This window comes from Drosophila sulfurigaster, chromosome 2R, assembly GCF_023558435.1.
Source record: "Drosophila sulfurigaster albostrigata strain 15112-1811.04 chromosome 2R, ASM2355843v2, whole genome shotgun sequence".
Classification (NCBI taxonomy): domain Eukaryota; kingdom Metazoa; phylum Arthropoda; class Insecta; order Diptera; family Drosophilidae; genus Drosophila; species Drosophila sulfurigaster.
In genome coordinates this window covers 18,637,720-18,659,646 of record NC_084882.1, presented here as the reverse complement: position 1 = coordinate 18,659,646, position 21,927 = coordinate 18,637,720, and the positions used below count along the sequence as shown (strand labels likewise).

The window sequence follows — 21,927 nt, the reverse complement described above, 5'->3', positions numbered from 1 at the left end:
TTTAAAAAGAAAAATAACAAAATTAGATGTAATTATAAATGTGTGCATTATTACGGATTTTAAAATAATTGTTTATAGATACTTCACATTAATAAATTTTCTTTTGAACGAAAATGCTTAAATTCTTATTTCTCTTTAGCAAAAGAAAGAACATTTTTTCTATATTTCTACTTTATTTTACTGTCGACTATGAACACGTATAAATTTTTAAACAACTTCAAGTTAAAATAGCCTTAACATTTATTCGCAATCTCGGATATCCTAACAATTATCACACGTTACTTCCTCTATAGAACATATTGTCTCTGTTTCTCTATAGCTCAGCAATTAAATACTATTACTATAATCATTTTAAGGACTCTAATGACTACTTCACTAAATACAATTTACTGCAATGTGTCGCGACACTTGCTGTGCCTCAACCCGCAAACAAATCAGTGAAACGATAAATTAACGAGACGCCTGCCCACTTAAAGTAATACTTACCCTAATACTTAGCCTTATCCTTCCTCCACTCAGTGTTCTCTGAGTTGGTTGGCAAACGCCTAAACGCAAATCCAAGACAATTGCTTTCCAATTCTAAGCAAATCCCATTTGAAGCATTTCGCACCACCAACAACAGACAGCAATGACAGTTCTGTTCCAGACCGAATTGCTTGTCGTACTTCAGTTTTGTCAACGGGGGGGATGAGGGGAAAACTCATTGCAGAATCAAAACGCGACACTCACGCAATTAAGTTGTTTCCCGAGCTTGTCTCTCTCTCCTTCTCTCTCTCTCTCTCTCTTTCACTGTTTTGGGTATTTTGCGTAAACTACTTTGAATTTTATTTTATGCGACTTATTTTGGATGCCTTCTTTATTTTGTTTTGTTTTTTTTTTTTTTTGCTGCCCTGTTTTGTGTTTACGTATTTTACGAGAACCTTTTTTTGCGCCTGAATTGCTGCAGATTACGCATACTTCATTTCGAAGAGACTGTGTGTGTGTGTGAGTGTGACAGTGTGTGTGTGTGTGTGGCACGCTGGCAACATTTAATCTGCACCATTGACTTTTCTACAGCGCGACCCTCATGCGAGTTTTGTCACTCGACTCATTTTCTCTCTCTCTATCTCTGGGTCTGTCTCTACTAGTAAATTTTATGCGAATATTTAGTTTACTGCGCTTATCAGCTCGGCTTTATCGAGAACTTATTGTGTTTGTTTAATTGAATTTGGATTGCCGCGTTGCGACTGCAAAGACGTCGTCGTCGTCGTCGACGCTGGCGACAATTTCGCGACTGAGTGAACGCCAAGAGAAGCTTCTGCCACAGCACAGATAACTGGAGCTGGAAAGCAGAGTGGAGAAGTGGCAACTTCTTCTCGCCCCTAGAAACATTTAATTGGGAGTGGTAGATCAACTTGCGACTTAGTTTAGTTCATTTATTTCGCTATTTGTGGCTCGCAGTCGAACATCGCGTGGCAATTAAAGTTTAATACGTTTGCCACGCCCCCAACGAATCGATGCCAGAATGCTTGCATATGTGCGCGTCCATATAAATTATGACCAGAGCTTGACATAAACAAGCTCCCTGGAGTCCCTTTTTGCCAAAGTTATATATGACAGATTTGCGCAGCGCATTTGATGAAGCGCAAGAGCAAAGGACGCGCAGGAAACGCTAAAGTGTCACCAGGGAGCTGGGCAATGAATCCGCTGCCTGCCACATGTGTCTTGAGTCAAGGCACGCCGGGGTTGCCCTTTGTTGTTTTGCAAGCGAATCACATTTTGATGATTGTCAATGTGACTTTAATACCATTTTTCAACTTGACACGCTCGTGGGACGCAGCAGGCAGGACGAAGGACGAAGGGGATGTAAGGTCCTGGCACGTGCACTGTGTGAAGGGCTGGGCGATAAGGCGAAAGGGCTGGCTGACTTGCAGAGACACACTGATCGCAATGCTGACATCTGTGGATTAAATTGCAATTTGTGCTCATGTAATATTGAAGCTACTCTACACAAGAGAGAAGAGAGAGAGATACAAAGTTAGAGCACTTCAAGTCATAAATGTAACACTTTTTCATTGTTGGTGTCGCTGCCCAGCTGCTATTAGTGCTTTGTGGAGCAATAAAATTGTAAACTGCTAACGCATTGTAAATTACATTTGATATTTTTATGGTCAATTAACCGATATGCGTGACCAGAGACGAAAGAGAGGGCAACGATCACTGTTCATATTTCTATATCATACTTTTGAGGGCACTTCATTATTTGTAAATTTCACTTTATTTAACGAAATTTCTGCTACCAATATGGTTAGTTAGTTTTAGATTGGTTAATATAGTTTTAGATTGAGGTTAAAAATGTTGAAAAGTCATAGTCTTTTATAATAAAATTAATTATATACATATATGTATGTACATTGGCAAAACTCTGTAAAAAATGCAGTGGATTTCTTCTTTTGAAAATTACTTTCCCCAGGCAAAGTTGTTAGGCAACTGTAATACTTAAGTATAGTTTTACACTTAGGATACAATGTATAAAATAATCATAGTTTTTCATACAAAAAATATTTTTGAATTCATCACATGCATTCTAGGCAACCTATATTAGAAGACAGTGGATACAAACTTATTTTCGTTGGCAAAGTAGTCAAGAATCTGTAAAATTAGCTGAGCGAAGCCCAAGCGACATTTTGACTTATTAGCCTTTTGGGCAGTCAATTCGTTATTTATTATTATTATTTAGTTATGCGTTTTCTTGTAATACATATACGTACATGTGGGAAATTCTCTGGCGAAAAATGTGACGTGCAATACCATTTACAGTGAAACCAACATAAACCGAAAATATTTTTAAAAAAGTAATGGCTTTGGATTACGACTACATTTGTAGCTAAGATTGATTTTGAGAACTTTTTCTGTTTTACCATAAAATATAATAACTTCGTTCATATTTTGTTTTTTGTAAAAACACATTCATTTTTGCAATTATGATGAAACAGAGAAATAATTCCCAAAACATACTTATCTCTAATTAAAATGCTAATCAAGAGCTATATGATTAGTCTTTATTAAAAATAAAAAAATTTTGTTTTTTACTTTGAATACTGTCCCGTTACATTTTCTCCAGAGAATGATGATGCTGGTGCTCTTTATAAGGCTAATGTTAATAATTTGAATGAAGGTGTTATTTAATGGACGCCCAAATTATTAACATTAGCCTGAGATCATTTTATTCCTAGGAATAAAAAGTATTAAAAATTTGTTAAGCTTAATACATGCAACATTTAGCCTTATTAACCTCTTGGACAGTCTAAGCATGAGTCGCATTCATCTAGTAATTCATCATTCACCATTTAGCAGGCGCAGTTACCTGTCAAGTGAAAAGCATTGCGAATTCAACAAAATTAAACGCGTGCCCATCTAATTCGCAGTTAATTCGCCGGCAAGCGCAACGAAATGGGGCACACACGAAATGCCGTTGAACAGTCCGTCGAACCTTTTTATTTGGTGAGAAAACATTTACGCACTAATTTCTCCGCGCAGCGAGCTCTAAAAGGCATTTCAGTTGCCATCGCATTACTCGACCAGTTGCATGCCAATTGGTTTGCAATTTGCTGTGCTTAGTTGACGACGACGGTGGGAGGAGGGGGAGGGTTGAAGTCTACGGGGGGATGCGTGTTGTTAGCCCCGCGGGTTGATGCAGCCACAAATAGCGCACGCGTAGCGTACAACACGTGGCACAATTACGCGGTTAAATGCATTCAAATTGAGTTGTTTATACTGTGGGCGTATGCGAATGTCGAGGGATCCTTCGCTTGACGCTTGACGCCTGCCGGGGCGGCGTTAGCGGTCAACTGGGAGCGAGTTGCTGCCGTTGCTATTGTTGTTGTTGTTGCTGTTGAAGCATGCTTAGATGCGCGTCGTTGGCAAATCAGTTACAGTCGCAGTTGTTCCCATTGTTGTTGTTGCTTCTGTTTAGACCCACAAAGTGCCACGCGACCAGGCATTGTTCGCAAATTTGGGAAAGTGTTGTCCTGTGACCCCCGCCACCTGCTGCAAACATAAAACTATCAGCAATCGAGTTGAGTTGAGTTGCGTTGAGTTGCACCCCTTTGCTGTGAAATCCGCTTATGTGTGTCTCATATTTAAGCCGACATTACAAGCAAATCAAAACAAAGACAAGGCCATAATTAAAATCGGACAGACACTCGAGTCAGTTGCGTGCCACAAACTTTGGCCGCAGACAGCAAACAAACTACAGTAATTATACGAAAACCTCGAGTTGAGAGTTTCTTTGAAGACGTTTACAAATGTGCGAGAGAGTTCCCTTTGTTTTTCTTACAGTGTAGTTCATGCTACATTTGCTAAAGAGTTCATCAAGGATTCAAGTCGAAAAAACCAACTCATTACAGCTTCGCCAGGTCACACAATTACGGACTAGCGTCGATGTCATCTATTTGCCAGCTTGATTTTCCTTTCTTCTTGCACCTTTCATGTCTCGTTTTCATTTGTTGCGCTAGATTTTTCTCAATAACACACACACACACACACACAATGTTAATACCCTGGGGAGCAAACTAGTTCAATCCGCATACAAATTGTGAGCAGACGGAAGAAACGATTCCCTCTTTCCACCTATTTGTTCGCCTTTGTGGTTGTTTACCTAGCCGAACCAAAACTAAGCAGCTAGAGACACCGAAAACAAATAGGCAGTTCCACAGTCAGGACATTTGCAAATGTCTGGAATCCAGTTCGGATAATGAGCAAATTTGTTATCATATAAAGGAGACAACAACTAAGCGCTGGCTGCCCAACACTTGGCAGTTTTAAAATGAGCAAAGCTCTCTTTTCAGACCAAACTTAATTACGAGTGGACTCATTTGCCAGCATGAGGTACAGATTACTGTGAAGTACTTGTAGTCGACTTAGTTTTCCACTCAAATGATTGTGACTTATTGTAGCTGCTGCTAATGTGCTCGTTAAAGTTTACGCTGACAGGAAAAGAGCAAAAGGACAACGCTGCTGACACACACACCTGCAGCATCATTGAAGTATGAAATCCTCGCATGTGGTCGTTATGACAATACATCCATCCGCTATACGCAATGCGCGCTGCCATTTGATTTGCCCAAAATTGCCATATAATTGCCGTTGGCAACCCCCAGACCGAGATTCGCGCAGTAGTTGTCAGGACTATTATGTTGTGTCCTGGTGTTGGTAATGTGCAAGCCGTTGCTAATTAGTACAACATGACGATTTTCGGTTATCAATTCTATTGGTTTTTTTCGGGGCGGTCGTTAAACGAATGCGAAACGCATACAATGTGCGGCGTGAAATTGTCACGATATCAGAAAATGTAACCCTAACTTTCGACTCGAACTGTTGTAGAACTCGTAACGTAGTCTTAGCCTTTCACTTGAGCGCACGCAATTCAATTTTAAACTAACAACTTAATCCTTTATTCAATTTGAAACCCATTAAAAGGACATTGCTTATCCTTTTAAGTGAATGCAAACAGCTTTTAATGTAAATAAGAAAACGAGATCGATGCTGCCGTTTGCCCAACTCCATGAAGAATCTCTGCCGCAACGGGACGGAAAAAAGAAAATTAAAATGCAGCCTGCTACCTACAGTCCTACCGAAGTCGACGTTCTTCGGTCTCTTGGCCAAACGGCCAATTGACATTTGCAACCGCACTTAAGACCAACAGATGATGCGGCTCCTTGCTGCTATCGATGAATGCTTTGGGATACTTCGTTTGCTCTGCGCTCTCACAGTTTGTTTGAGCCACTCCAAAACAAATCGAACTCTCTGTGTGTTGTGTGTGTCTGTGTGTGTGTGTTTGTTTGTGTGTGTTGGTGACTGAATGCCATTTGAATATTTCATGCTGTTGTGGTGCAAAATTTTAAATCGACTCAAGTCAAGTGTGCGGATGCCGAAATCAATCTCGTTTGTGTAGCAACCAAATTAACATAGTCAGGGTTGGCAACAGAACATCAGCAGAGCATCAGCTGTAAGCCACTTGCCACAGAGTCAGTTGCATTTTGTCGATTTCTGACTACTTAGTGTCCCCCCCTCCCTTTTGCCTTTTCCTTTCCTCACTCTTGCGCTGCTACTTAGTTACACTTGGCTTTGTCTTTCTGCTTTTTAATACCTACGAGTTTACTTTTTTAAATGTATTTTATATCTGATTCTGGTAACGCACCACCAAACCATCGCCTCGCCTCGCCTCGCCTCGCCTCCTCTTCCTCCTCCACTTGCTGCTGCTGTTGATGAGGACTAAGTAGAGTTTGGGAAATTCAGCATGTGCACTCTCACGTAGTATAATTTACCCTCAACACGGCGCAACCAAGTACGAGCACAATAAAAAGTACAAACTTAGCTGCAACTTTTTTCTATGAGTTTTTATTTTATTTCCTTCGTTTCTTTTCTTTCACTTTTTTTTTCATTTTCCTTCGTTCCTTGCGCCCAATGTGGCCTTTTTTGATTGCCTTTTGTGTTTTTTTTTTTTCTTCTTGGGGCTCTCGGCTCTTGCTTGACTGTGGGGCATTCCTAATGTTGTTGTCTGTAATGGGCGATGAGATATCTGAGTGGAGCTCAAAGCTGAGGAATGACGAGCACGTGTATCCGAGCAGATTGTAGCATATTCTGTGGATTAGATTTCTCAAGAGAAAGCGCGATTGCATTAAAAAGTAACCAAGTTAAAAGAGTAACAATTGTAAACGATCGTTTTAATGCTTACAGAGTAGATATAGAAAATCTTTTTGATGAATTAAGGAAAGTTTAAATTAGGTCATAATATAGTTGAATGAATAAATAACAGAAATTATTAAAATATTTTTATTTCAATATAATTATGTAATTTTTTTAAGAATATATTTATTGGTAAAATCTAAAGCTAATGGAGTTTAAACTAGGCTATTAAATAGGGAAATAGAATCATCAACAAAATGATTACATTTTTAAAGAAATATTTTCTAAACATAAACCTAACTAGAACTGAAACAAAATCAGTCCAACCCTAAATTATACTAATTGCAATAAGCCTGTCAATATATAATATATTGGGTATTCAATATTGATAAAAGTTCGACCTAATATGTGTAGAAGTAGACCTCAAATTATATATTATGGATTTATTTTATTTATACTTAAGTATCTATCGAGAAATAAATTATTCAAAAATTGACTAATTTTGTTAAAATTATTTCATACCAAATAAAAACTGTCCAAGAATAATCTGAACTTCTAGTGTTGCAACAAACTGATCTATTTTGAAAATGGAATTAATTTCTCTATAAAACAAAATTGAACAGAGATTAATCTAAGGAAATCTAGATTTGAACTTCCACTTACTGAAAGAGTGTGATTAAAAAACTTTTTTTTGATCAATTTATCGATATGGGCTTAATAACTTAATTCAAATAAAACAACTTTATAATTCAATTTGGACTTATCGTATTTACATCAAGCAGTATAATTGAGATCCTCAATAATCCTTCAACAAGATCAACTGCCTGGCATACTTTAGTTTGCTAGCACTGCCAACTGGCCATGTCCTCGTCAAGCTGCATAAACAATAATATTTGAGAGCACGCGTCATTGTCATAATACAAACAAATGCGAGCACTCATGTTTAAGAGAGAGAGAGTCCACTTGAGCTGCCACTTGAAATGGGAGGAAGGTTGACAGATTTTCGCATTGGACAAACAAAAACTGAGTTCAAAGAGTCCAAATGTCAGCGAGTCAATGCTGAGCAAACAAATAAATGTAATTACACTGAAATTACAAAATTCTTAAAAGAGAATTAGTTGGCAGTCGGCGACTAACGCCCGTCTAGCCTGGCCTCTTATAAATGTTACTCAACGGCTCAAGCAAAAGGCATCCTTTGTGGCTTATGTCCACTTATCCCAGTCGCAGCTGGCGCAATGGACACGGCAGACTGGGCATCGGGTACAGGATACTGGACACTGGACCTGGACACTAGACAGTAATAAGTGGCCCAGTCAATGGTGGAAAGTGCTGAGTTTTGGGGCTTGAACAATTCGGGAAGCTACCTTCTTATCTATAAATAGCCATAAACCACTGCAGAAAACCCTTGTTCTCGTCCCTTTTTGCGCCTTGGCCACTTGCTCTTTCATTAGAACCCGAATTTCAACACATTTGCCGCGCATAATCCCTTAAGGCTCTTTAAACTTTACACACTTTTAGACGCTGTCATTCCTTCCCCCCAAGCACCGAAAAACATGGCAAAATTTGTCGAAAAAAACACCAAAATAATCCTTTTTTTCTCTGCTGCTGCCAAGCGACAGGACACGCAACAAAAAAAAAGAAGAAGAAAGGAATAGAAGAGATAAAGGTTAAAACATCAAGACTAAAAGGCGCATGCATTATGAAGGGTCTTGAGTTTTAATTGAGTGTGTGCTGTGCTGTCGAGTGGGAGGTAAAAAAGAAGAATATAAAATACGGAAAAAAACATTAACAACAATAACAACAAAAGTTGTTGCAAAACTGTAATAAAACAATTTGCCATTTGACGCATGGTTGCGGCCACCAAAAGGCTTTGCAACTGGCCAGATGTCCTGAATGTCCTGCATGTCCTGCTCTCCGCCCTCTCGTGTGTGTGTGTTCGTGCCCAATTAGAGTTGCAACAGCGGTCACTTCAAGGGCAGCGTCCATGGGGCAAGTGCAGAAACAGAAGCGCCAGCTGAGGTAAAACTTTTTCGGAATGTCCAAAAAAAATATATATAAAACTTTTCATTTCACGCCTCAAGTATGAGTAATTGATTCATTTATGCTGCTAATTGCAAATGAGACAATCCCCCCCACACTACTCTCTTCTACCCTGCTGCCTTCCCCCGTCCTTACAAGTAATATGCTAATTAGCAGCTTAAGCTCATTTTTCAATTAAGTCTGCAAACTTTCAAGCCGAAATGCAAACTAATTTAATTAATGGCAAACCAATTGACAGTCGAAAATGAAGTAAACTCATATCAAGAAATCATCAAATTAATCTTTGGCTTTTAGAAACAGGTATTTAAGATTATTATAAGCGAACGTTGAATGAGGAATGTTTACATTAAGTTGAATCAGGCAAAGATAGCAAGATTATGTTGTCTCGATAATAAGAAAGATGAAGGGAAAGAATATTTGACATATTAGATAAAAAGAAACAAATTAAAATATATTATTATTATTACTACTACAAATTATTCCATAGAGTACAAATATGCTAGATTGTCAGCCAATTCACCTATGACTAGAAACTAGAATCTTAGATTGGATTTCAGTAAGCGTTTGTACCCATTTCAATAAAATAACAAAACTATACGATATTCTTACAATAAATGTTCAAATACCGAACAAATTCTAAAATAAACCGATTGCTATATTTGATATATCGATAACATACAGTACTACATTGTAAAGTTAAAGTTATTTCTTAAATAATTTCTATAAAATACATACACAATAGTTTAAAACTAATTTATGAATTCAATTTGAAATAGTAAATATTATATATTTACTCTAAGCTAAACTAAAAATGGGATTTTTATTAATGTTTTTATATTTTATTTTAATAATACTAAGAAACCGGCATACTCAGAAATATGTCGAACTTTTGTAAACATTTTATTGCAGAAAGTTTATGTTCATGTGATTATTTGTGTAATGTATTAATCAAAAATATGAAGTCGGATTTTGGATGTTTTAAATATTAAAGCGGCCTTTTTTTAACAGTTATGGAAACAAGATCACTCTTTAGTGTCAATATGTTTTAATAATATATATTGTATTTGTTTTAGAAACAGCTGCACTCTTATGTCATACATAATGCGCATATCATGTAATTACCGATGTGCTATATATAAACTACTGCGTACCCATCCTACCCAATCAAAAAAAGAAAACAGGTCGACCATTAGAACATCATAATGTCGTATGTCTAGCATAAGTTTGGGCTCGCTGTTCCGACTATTAAATTTCAGCTACAGATAATCGGTATATATAGCAGAGTGAATGTAACACGAAACGAAAACAAAAGCGTGGAATGCACGTTAAAGGAAGCCGCCCAGGAGGAGGATTGGATTGGCGTGACATAATTGTGTTCGCCATTTGTTACGCCGGGTCCCAAAACACCAAACCAAACCCGGGAAGGGCCGCCAAAGCGCCGCTGTAATCGGAACCGCAATTTACACACGGCACGGCAAATTATGGAATTTGTTGTGTGGAACGTCGAGGTGGAGGGGGAGGAAATTGTGATGCGATGCTCACAAGTCAATTAAATAAACAGCCATTCAGTTAAAAGGATTTCGCTAGAGGGAGCCCATCATCATCATCATCACCAGCAAACCATCTAACCAGCATCAACACCCAACACCAACCCTTGGCGGAGGCGCAACCACGATTGATTTATCAGCCGACAATTTGGGCGAACAAACAAAGCAAATGCCTATAAAATGATCCATGCTTGCGGCACATTGGAGCCAAAGCTCGAAGCTGAGGCTGAGGCTATAGAATCTTGGCTGGCGCTTATATTGTTGACAGCTCGTCAGCTAATTACACGCCACAATAAGTTTAATAACTTTGCAAGCGTCGCGTCGCGATGCGATGCGATGTTGTTGCTGTTGTTGTTGTTGCTATTGTTGTTGCCCGGCATCAACACTTCGTCACGATAAACATTTTAATTAACTCGATGCAGACGAGTTTGGGGCGCTGCTTGTTAAGTGCTGTAGGCCTTGGCTCTGGTGGCATCGTTCGCCAGCTTATGACTACTTAACGCCTGCTCATTTCACACTCAGTACTCGGCACTCCTTCGAGTGTCTCTCTCACCCCGCCTCTAATCGATTTCAGCCTTCAGCACAAAGTGGCAAACAATGTTTCATAATTTTAGTGCCGCTAGCTGGCGGAATTGCTTCCTGCTTCCTTCAGCTTCCTGCCCTGCAGCCAGTTCCCAACAACTGGCTGTTGCACTGCCATCATTTTTTCTGGCAATTTATGAAGCATAAATAAACTGAATTTGAAACTATGTAGCGACAAAGACAACGACAACGACAACAGCAGCAACAACGACAGCGACAGCGACTGCGACTGCAAAGCGCTAAAAAAAACAACGCTTAAACTCATTAATTTAAACGAGATTTGACGTGCGCTTTGATAAAGCCGCAATTTATATTCGCTGCCCCCTGCAAAAGGTGGAAGCGGGAGATCTAGAAGTGGTAACAAGAGCTAAAAGAAGCAGGGAAACTGTGGCAGGAACTGAGGCTGGGTAGAGATGTGGGCCATAGACACACAACCTGCAATTGCCTCGTTTAGTTGGAAAACAATGGCGGGCTTAGAGTGCTATGATGTAAAAAATATGGCAATATGGAGTGTAAAATAACGACACTGTGAGAAAACATTTTTAAAATTGTTGTTAAAGTATTTTCAACATTCATCTGATTTTCTCTAATGCAAAAATACTTTATATAAAAGAATAATCCAATTAATAAATATTTTCTTTATAAATAGTTTGCATAGGAAGTTGGAAAACTAAGTAAATTTAAATGATTAAATTAAAATCAGCTTTATTTGGATATTTAAAATAAACCGAGGAATCGTCTGTTATTTGAATCGAAGTGTATCTGAAATAGAAAAATAGGGAGAAATAAATTAATTATTGAATTTTATAGTACTGCGCCATCTCATAGAGACATAGATTAAAAATAATTATCTTTACTGCTATAATTAATTATATTCAAATGTATTTTTGACTTACAAATTCCAAAATTGGGTAAAAAGAATTCGTATTAATGAAATTATTATACGTAACTGTGCTTAACTATGGTTGATAAATTAATTTAAAACCATTTCAAGGATTTTCTTTTAAATCTTAGTGCACAATAATTGGAAGAATTTGAAAAATAATTTTTGTAGAAAATAAAAATGTGATATAGTTAAATGCGATATTGAATCAAGAGTGTTAACCCTTAATCATTAATGAATCGCATTATAAATTGCTTAGTTAAAAATAGAATATAAGTAAATTCGTATTTGTGCCAACTATTTAAAAGATATTTTTCAAATCTCATTCACTGAACGATCATAAAAATTAAATTAAATATATACCAATATTAAATTATAAAAGATTACTTAAATAAATTCATATTAAAGTCTCAAATCAAACTAAACTATTTAAAATTATCAGGAGTTACGCAGAGATCTTTAATAAGAATTTTCTTTTCTCCAAATCACAGTGTATTTATATGTAGTACAAAGATAGAAAAAAAAGCATCTCTCTTGCCCGTTACAAAAGGCCAAGTTAGCAGCTATATGGGACAGCCATTTCGGTGTCGCCACAAACTGCGGCGCACTGACTCTATTTGCAAAAGCAATTAATTTTTTTCGGTTAGAGTCCGCCCAATGGCACATAAATTTCAACAAGAAGTTGTGGTGTCACCGCATCTGAATCTGAATCTGGTAATCGAGTCTGGGTCTGGCTTTACAGCTGCCGCAATTGGCCAAGTCGAAAAGCAAGCAGCAATTTCACGTGCATTTAAATGGTGGGCGAGACGAGGGGCGAAGGGGAGAGAGGCGACCCAAGAGCGTAACTAGATTTCAGTGTCCAGAACTAAATAAATATTTACGCGCATGTGGCTCAGAATGCAAAATAGAGACACCAACAACAACAACAACGGCAGCAATCAGTCAGCAACAACAACAACAATGAGAACAACACGAACAACGATTGACAAGAAAGAAAGAATAAAAAAAAAATTGTCAATTTCCAAAGCAAACAAGCCGAATCCAAAGCAATCAGTGCGAATCGGTTAAAGTGAAAATCAATTTGTCAAATCGAACAATTGAATTGGGCACGAAAGGATTACAAACATACATATGCAAGTGTGTGAGAGAGAGAATGAGAGCGAAAGAGTGAGAGCTCTTTCTTCGAGTGCCTTTATATATAAATCAAAATATTTCACAACTGTGCGTAAACAAATTTGTTTCGAGTGTTTGTTTCTCCAAAAAGGGTTATCTCTCTCTCTCTCTCTCTCTCTCTCTCTCAACTCTCTCGACGAACTTTACAATTCGTTGCATTTTGCAATTTGTTGCGGCAATTAGAATTGTGAAGATTTTATGAAAAATTTGAATTCTGCCAGATCATTTAATTTTGAAATAATTGAACACAACGACAAACTCATGCCACTTCTGGGGTGTGGAAATTTTTAAATTATTGCCCTGCATTGCCAGCGGGCAAACACGTCATTTATTGCCCGAACAATCCCAATACCTAAACTCAACCCTGACACGATCCGAAGCGATGCGATCTGAGCTGCGAATTTAAATAATCTTTTGTTGTTGCCCTGCAGCGAGAATGATAAATTATTAAATTAGCTGTGGCGGCAGTTTTGCATGTTCTTCAATTCAATTCGGGTGGTGGCCAGGACGAAAGGAGAAAAAGGGGGGAGAGACGCGCTCTGATTTGTGCTGGCTTTTGTTCTGCAGTTGCCTGCAATTGCGAAGAGTCCTTTTCAGTCGCTTTCTGTCGGGTTAGTCAAAATTGAATTGTCTGGGGACAAGTTTTGTAATAGAGTAAAAGGCAGACGCCGTTAAGGACATTTGCCAGGCTCATTTTGTTTTAAATTGCCGGGCTGGTTGTTGCTAATTTGCCCCTTACATTAGGCAAAGGATACATTTAGCTGTATGCCCAACAACTTTCGGCTACATTTTGTTTGGCATACACTGCGGCAAATAGGTAGGCCATAGCATATATAATTTACTACAATTTATATGGAGACTTTTCTCCAGCTAACTTTTCGCTCAGTGTATGCTCACTTGAAAAGGTCTTCGTCGGCACACTTGTGCAGGACAATTTACAATGTGTTTTTGTTCATTATAGAACTATTCCAGTTGACCTCCATGGTCCGCCCAAAAAACAGCCAAAGGCAAAATCAAACGCACTCAAAACTCAAACTCGCCTGTCGCCTCCAGCAGTTAACAAGGGTAACAACATGGACCCCCGGCTGAGGGGTGCGGGCTGAGAGGATGCTGCGGCTGCTGTTTTGTCGCATTTCGAACCTTTTCTCTGTTTTTTTTGTCGGGTTTGGTTTTGTAGCCCGCGGTGGTAGCTAATGAATAGTTGTAGTCGGCATACGGAAGTAAAACGGGAACACTCAAAACACATTTATTGTGAATTACGTTGTTTGTTTGAGTGTCGACTTGATGCACTTTTATTGATGTCAATATGCAGAGATTTTTATGTACAAGCTGCGAGAGAGAGAGGGAGGGAATTTTGTAGATCTCATTTTGGTTGTTTACAAATATTTGCGTTTTTTATCTCCAAGCGATAAGGACACATGGCGCAATTGTGTTGAAGTTGTTGAGGAGTCAGCTCAAGTTTGTTGTCGAGGAAGGAGCAGAAGTGAGGGAGGGGGTGAAGTTGAGCCAAATATGCAAAGTATTTGCGCATATTAAAAACTAATTTCAAAAGTCAACATGCCAATAAAAACAACAAAGTCTTCTCTCAGACTGCCAGTCAGTCATTCACTCAGCCAGTTATTGAGGGGGTGGCTTGGCAGGTACTCAAGATGCCGGCTAAAAACACACCCCTTTTTTTGATGGCTGCCGGCGGCGGCGACGGTTTAAGCAAAAGGCACTCAATCTGAAGATTGCGGGAACAGCAACCAGCAAGTAAATGAACATAATTTAGAAAATATGTTCTAACGGTTAATATTTAAGCGTATTTAAGGGTTGCTTCGCCCTCCAGGGCAGCCAACCAAAATGCGGGCGTTCGCAGTATTTCTTCTTGGGGGGGGGGAGTTTGGAGAGTTGGACGCTGCACAAACAAAAGCCAAAAGTTATGCCGAAAATGATATTTTTCATTATTAAACACAATAATGTGGTTATTATTTTTATGATTGCGGCTGCTCAACACACACCCAAAGCGAGAGCGAGAGAGAGTCGCACCCTCGCAATGAGACGGCGAATTCCCGAAGGATAAAGCTGAGCATTCAGAGCTGCATTCATTCGGTTAGTTTGTTTATGTTGGGCTTGCGGTCTTTGGGGATTTGGGCACGCTTAATTTTAAGTGCCCGTCCAAATGGCACAGCACAAAAACGAAAGCAAAGCGCAGCTTGTAATGAAATATTATGGGCTTTGACCAGGACTTGTTTCTCTCTCTCACTCTCTCACTTGCTGTTTGCCGTGCGGACAAGCGAACAAAGGAAAACATTTGTGCCAAATGGCTTTCTGGTAATTAAAGAGCGACTCTCTGAGATGCTGCACAGGAATCAAGCTATTTTAAGAAGGTATTTTCCCCATTCCAGCGCTACAAATCAGAGCACGCTTTCCAAAAATGAAAACATGATCTACTGCAGCCGCCACAGCTCAACAGACTTAAGTTGCACTTCTCACGCGCAACGCGGGCAGCAACTAACGCCTCTAATAAGGCAATTAATCAAGATAATTACCAGCGATTAATCATATGCGGCGTATGATATATTGAGACACAAACTGTTGACAGTTTTGGGCGTTTTTTAAGAAACTTACAGCAAACCCCAAAAAAAAAATAAAACTATGCGTAAATTACAAATGAGTGGAAATAAATCAATGGGCATCAGCATCGACAGCAGGGAATGGGCATATCCTGCGATGCTGTTGTGCAGTGAACTGTGTGAGTCTGCTCCCTTTTTTTAAAAAATCAAATCTATCAATCCCTTGGAAATGTCAAAGCCACAAAGCGAAACAGCTAGCAAAGTTGTGTAAATCCTTTTCCATTCATGTTGCTCGACTTGTTTAAAAATTAAAGAATCTATTTTGAAGGTTGCACGGCATCCTTTCAATGGGTTGTCATATGCTTAGCATCTCATTGACCCGTGGCATTCACAGCAGCACAAAAGTGAAAGGCAAAGACACGAATGGAGAGGGAGCTACTGTTAGGTGTCAGCTAATCAGTTTAAAATGCTGTCTTTGCCACCGGAATGGAGGTCCATGTGTTTGTCTGTTTTGTGCGTTGGGTTGCGGCACATTTTAATTTGTAATACGAGTCGAAATTGGGTGTAACTTTAGACACGCTGTCATGGATTTTAGGTGTGGATTACACGAAACTAACTGCCATCGGGATGATGTGATGTTGGAGTTTTCGGCTTCGGATTGGGTGTTAGGTGTTAGATGTTAGATGTTGAATGTTGCATGTTAAAACTGCGACAGTTCCCAAAAATAAAGGCACAAAACACACATGTGTTAAAATGTGACTAAAGCTGAGGGTGCAAAACCTTTGCAAGTTCCAAGTAAGTGAATCTAGAGACAACTAAAAAGATTACCCTGGTCTAGTACTTCCAAAGCAGCAATCGATACTAAACTCTTGTCATCGCAAACACCCGATTCTTAATCAATTCACGCGAATGAATTAAAAATGTTAGTAACAATCTTAAAATTCTAAAACCAGATATGATTGAATAATTCAAATAGCTAATGCACATCACGTCAACGCCAGACGATCTGGATGTCCGTCTGTCCGTCTGTGTGTCTGTGTGTCTGTCCGTCTGTCCGTCCGTCCGTATGAACACCTAGATCTCAGAGACTATAAGAGATAGAGCTATAATTTTTTCGACAGCATTTGTTATGCTTGCACGCAGATCAAGTTTGTTTCAAATTTTGCCACGCCCACCTATAAATTGATATGTATTTGAAAACATACAGTTTTCGAAAACGTATTAAATACATATACATATGTTATAAGTAGTAACAATCTTAAAATTCTGAGAAAATACCGCAAAATATATTGCTTTTATTCAAAATGGGTAGCGGGTATCTCACAGTCGAGCATACTCGACTGTAGCTTTCTTACTTGTTTTATTTCTATTTTAAGCTATAAAAATAGCAGCAAAAATTAAAAATCTTACTTTAAGCTCATACTTCAGAATTCAAAAAACCAAACAAAGTGTTTTTGACCCTTGCTCAATTCGAGGTTTAAATGCAAATGTTTTAATGTCAATTAGTGAATTTCATGAATAAACTTTCCTCGTCAATGAGTGAAGTACATTCGGGGACATTTGCTGTCAGTCGTTGGTCAATTAAAGAACGTTCTACAATGAAATACATTTTGTGTTTTCTCTTCGCCATCTCCATCTGCTGCGTTTTCGCAAATACTGAGGTTTACGCCACGCTAAAGCCAACTATAGATGGTAAATGTATTATATCATATTAATGAAATGAATTAAACTATTGAAACCCTTTTTCAATAATCTAGTCTCCTGTGTCGAGACTAAACAGTACTCAAAAGTTGGTGGTAAGTATTACTTTCTTGGAGACACCAAAGTCACTTGGTTTGAAGCCGCACACTTGTGTCGTCGCTTTGGCGGAGATTTGGCATTGATTGAATCTGCCGAAGAAATGACCAGGATTTCAGAATATCTGAAGGGCAAGGGATACGATGGCAACGCTTGGTTTTGGATATCAGGAAACGATCTCGTCGCCAATCATCAGTTCATCTCGCTGACAAGTGGATTACCATTGCCATTCACCTTATGGTCAGCTGGACAACCAGATTTTCCTGGCCAAGAGCATTGTGTTCACATCTGGCTGAGAGATGGAACCTTCCGCATGAACAACTGGGTCTGCACCCAGAAAGCGTTTTATATTTGCCAAATACAGGAAAGTCCGCGCTGTCATGTAGTATATTAAATATTATATAAATAAAATAGGCTGTTGTCTAATCTTGATTAAAGTAATTTGATTTGATCGTTGTTATAAACGAAGGTTGATTTAAAAAATTCTAGTTTCATCTACATATCTCTTTATTTCCTTATAATCACTTGTTTTACCTTTTTCCTTACTATAAATTATTTTAAAAGCAATTTAAGAGTTTCGAGCAAAGGTGCAGCTACTCCATAAAATAAACAAGAACATTATTTAAACATCTAGTACTCATAAGTAATCACATTATAATATTTGCAAACTTGCTTACTAGAAAGTGCAAATAAGCATTCCGAGGATTATATGTACTCTTTTGTAATCTAATTAAAATTTTTGACTCAAATTTATTTTTGAATGCGATCAGTTTGTCTTTCATTTAAGAGCTTTAAACCATTCAAAAATATAATAAGTGTTCATTTGGAATTCTCTGAGAAAGTGTGTGTAAAGACGAAATTATTAATTTAATGGATACTGATCAACTAAAACATATTTCAATTGTATTTTATTTAAATGAGCAAGCTTAATTATAAGCTAGCTTAGCTATCTCGTGGTCACGTGCAGTCACTTAATTCTAAACGTGCGAAAAATTTCTTAATTATATATTTGAGAAAGAGAGACTGATAATGCCTAACGCAAGTCATTAGGTGAAGAAAATAAACATTTGTTTTTTTCTTGGTTCAACATTCACATTATGCCCAATTCTGGGTATATAAAGTCAGTTGCGCCAGGTTGATGTTAGTCGTCGAACGATCTTCGCTTCAGAATGTTTTATTCCCAGCTAATAGAATTCTTACTCTGCGTGAGTCTTGCCTTGGCATACAACTTTAACTATCCCAACGGACTAACAACTCAAGGTAATTTGAGGATCAAATACAGATTTATTAATAATCATAATTTTATACTAATAATAATTTACAGTCACTTGTGACAAGGGCGAAACTCATTTATATAGCCGAATCGGAGAGAAATATTACTTTTTAGGAAAAACAAAAGTCACTTGGTTCGAAGCAGCTCATATATGTCGACAATTTGGCGGTGACTTGGCCGATATCGAATCAGCCGAAGAAATGGATGCGATTTCTACTTATCTCAAAAAAGAGCACAGTAGAAATGATTGGTTTTGGATAGCGGGAAATGATCTTGTCACTGTTCATAAGTTTGTCTCATTAACAACTGGTCTGCCTTTGACTTTCACAGCTTGGTCACCTGGACAACCCGACTTTCCTGGCACGGAGCAATGCATGCACCTGTGGCTCAGCGGTGAAGTCTTGTCTTCCGAATGAATAACTGGGTCTGCACTCAAAAGGCTTTCTATCTTTGTCAAAGACAGAACTATACTCGGTGCTGGGATGGTTGTTAAGTGTTTCAAAACTCTTCATACTTACTCACACTTGTTAAAATTCAGAGTAATCTAGATAATTAAACTTTGCAATGAATAAATAAATACTTAAACAAACAAGCACATTTTGAGCTTTTTAGTTAAACTATTTAGTCTGTCTATCACAAACACTTCCAACCTGAACATCGAAAAAATTCGAAAAGACTCGCAAATAACTACATTACTTATTACTTCTAAACACTTGGTAGCAATCAAATAAAAATCATAGAAATTAACAAAAAAAAAAATTTTTTTTTTTTTTATGGTAAAAAAAACGCCTACTGCAATCTAGTCTTAGTTGCTTTGGCTGACAATCAAAAATATTTTTAACTCTACTGCATATTTTGAATGGAATACAATGTGTAGTAGATATTCTGAAGTGGATTTTATGAATAAACTTACCTCATCACTCAGGGACATTTGCTATCTGTTGTTTGTCAATTAAATAACGTTCTACAATGTTATATTTTAATTTGTTCATCTGCTGCGCCTTGACAAATAATTTATATGGAAAATGCATGAACATAGTACATACATATATCGTATCAATATCAGCACATCTGGCTGAGAGATAAAACTTGCCGCATGAACAACTTTGAAAGCGTTTTATATTTGCCAAATACAGGAAAGTCCGCGCTATCATATCTTTGATGGACTTTCATTTTAAGAATATTTGATAATAATTGCTCCAAATATTTGAGCTCACTTAATTTATCTCTCCTACTTGTTTGTTTATCAAAAGTGTTTTACGATTTTATTTTTGTCAAATATCAATTCCTCAAAATGGTATTTGATTTGATCAGCTGTCATAAACAAATATTAATTTAAAAACTTTTAATATATTTATCTCCTTGTTTCTTTATCATAACCTGTTTTATGTACTTTATTCTTGTTTATCATTACCTGTCTTCTAGAGAGCAATTTAAGACTCTTTAACAAATACTCCATTTGAATAACTAATCAACCAAGACTTTCTTTGCGTACCTTTTTGTTAAAACATCTAGTATACATGCATTTGCATATTTGCTGATAAGCCGGCTTATTCACAAGTCCAAATAAGTAAATCTTTGAACGTATATACGAATATTCTGAAGATCGTATACCCTATATAATAAATTATTATGTCTATATTAGTTTAAAAATGTTACTTTAAACTCAAATTTTAAATTTAACTTTAAACTTAAATTTTATTAAGCGAAATTGTGAATTTAAAATGATTTACATTTACTAACTTTAATTTAATTTTAAATAAATAAATAAATAAGTCAGAGATATCTGATAAAGCGCGTAAAATCAAACATAACATATTAAATATGTATTTGTATGATTGCATTATTATTTAAATCAATTATAAGCTTAAAACTTTTACAGTATATTCATTAGTTTACGACCTATGACAATTAAAGTAAAGTTATGCATTAAAAAATCCCCTTGAATATAAGCTAGGTTTGCTATCTGCGTTCACAAATAATTTTGACTCGTTGCTAAAACGTGCAAATAATAACGTATAGAACTTCTTTGAAAGAGAGACAGATAATGCATACTGTATGTTAATTAGCGGAGGCAAATAAATATTAGTTTATTCTTGGGTCAATATGCCAAACATGCCAAATCCCAGGTATATAAAGACAGCTGTGCTTTGCAGTTTTTAGTCGTTGATCAATCTGCGCTTCAGAATGAGTTATTCTCAGTTTGCAGTATTCTTACTCTGCTTGAGTCTTGCCTTGGCATATAACTTTAATTATCCCAATGGACCAACAACTCAAGGTAATTTATGTAACTGATAGAGTTTAATAAATAATCTGGATATCCAAATTCACAGTCACTTGTGACAAGGGCGAATCTCAATTGTATAGCCGAATCGGAGAGAAATATTACTTCTTGGGAAAGACTAAAATCACTTGGTTCGAAGCAGCTCATATATGTCGACAATATGGCGGCGACTTGGCCGATATCGAATCAGCCGAAGAAATGGATGCCATTTCTACTTATCTCAAAAAAGAACACAATGAGAATGATTGGTTTTGGATAGCGGGAAATGATCTTGTCACTGTCCACAAGTTTGCCTCATTAGCAACTGGATTGCCTATAACTTTCACCTCTTGGTCAGTTGGACAACCAGATTTTCCAGGCACAGAGCAATGCATGCACTTGTGGCTCAGAGATGGCGCCTTCCGTATGAACAACTGGGTCTGCACTCAAAAGGCTTATTATCTTTGTCAGAGACAGAACTATACTCGCTGCTGGGATGGCTGTTAAGTGTTTGAATACTCTTAATACTCAATACTCACAACGAAATCGAGACTCGCTCGTTAAAAATGAAAACGCATTTCTATAAATACCTTTTAATGATTAAAATTACCAGTAAGACTTGGTTTGTCATTTTAAACTTATTTACAAGTCTTCTTCCTTTATAAATTAAAATAGTCATAAAAAGCTATTCGATATAAATGTGTATTAAATTTATAGCAGAATAAATGAATAACCTTGTCTTTTTAAACATTCAAGTTCATCTTAAGCTTATTTGTTGAAATATCTACTATAAATGTGTTTGCGAATTTGTAAAAAAGACATCTTAAATTGAAATAAATAAACACATACATTTTATACAGAGAAAATAGATGACTTTCTAAAATCCAGGTTAAAATTCTTAAAAAGTACTTAAGATAATATTTAAAAATTCCATTGTTGTAATATTACAATAAAAATGATATAAAGAATTTCTTAAATATAATCTAAACTAATCTTTTTGATGAGCGCTCTCTTCAACTTTGCATTCTTTAATATTTTATGAAGAATATTGAAAATGAACCGAAACCCAAGAAAATATGCGATTAACTTTTATTACTGTATTTAGATTTTACCAAAGATAGATAATACCATTATTATTGTTTTTT

The 21,927-nt window shown here is 37.2% G+C and overlaps 3 protein-coding genes across 3 annotated transcripts; all 3 read left to right on the top strand.

Moving 5' to 3' along the window:
• The first annotated feature begins 17,000 nt into the window (after positions 1–17,000).
• On the top strand, positions 17,001–17,671 carry LOC133837191 (C-type lectin 37Db-like). The gene is made up of 2 exons (XM_062267867.1): positions 17,001–17,141; positions 17,207–17,671. Exons 1-2 carry the CDS (start codon positions 17,048–17,050, stop codon positions 17,638–17,640), a joined length of 528 nt encoding a protein of 175 aa, XP_062123851.1. The 5' UTR covers positions 17,001–17,047; the 3' UTR covers positions 17,641–17,671.
• Positions 17,672–18,401: 730 nt separating this feature from the next.
• LOC133838652 (C-type lectin 37Db-like) lies at positions 18,402–19,030 on the top strand. Its single transcript, XM_062269823.1, has 2 exons — positions 18,402–18,506; positions 18,571–19,030. The coding sequence occupies exons 1-2, from the start codon at positions 18,416–18,418 to the stop codon at positions 18,933–18,935; spliced, it is 456 nt and encodes a 151-aa protein (XP_062125807.1). The 5' UTR covers positions 18,402–18,415; the 3' UTR covers positions 18,936–19,030.
• Positions 19,031–20,667: 1,637 nt separating this feature from the next.
• Positions 20,668–21,423, top strand: LOC133838651 (C-type lectin 37Db-like). The gene is made up of 2 exons (XM_062269821.1): positions 20,668–20,797; positions 20,853–21,423. The coding sequence occupies exons 1-2, from the start codon at positions 20,707–20,709 to the stop codon at positions 21,287–21,289; spliced, it is 528 nt and encodes a 175-aa protein (XP_062125805.1). The 5' UTR covers positions 20,668–20,706; the 3' UTR covers positions 21,290–21,423.
• Positions 21,424–21,927: the final 504 nt, after the last annotated feature.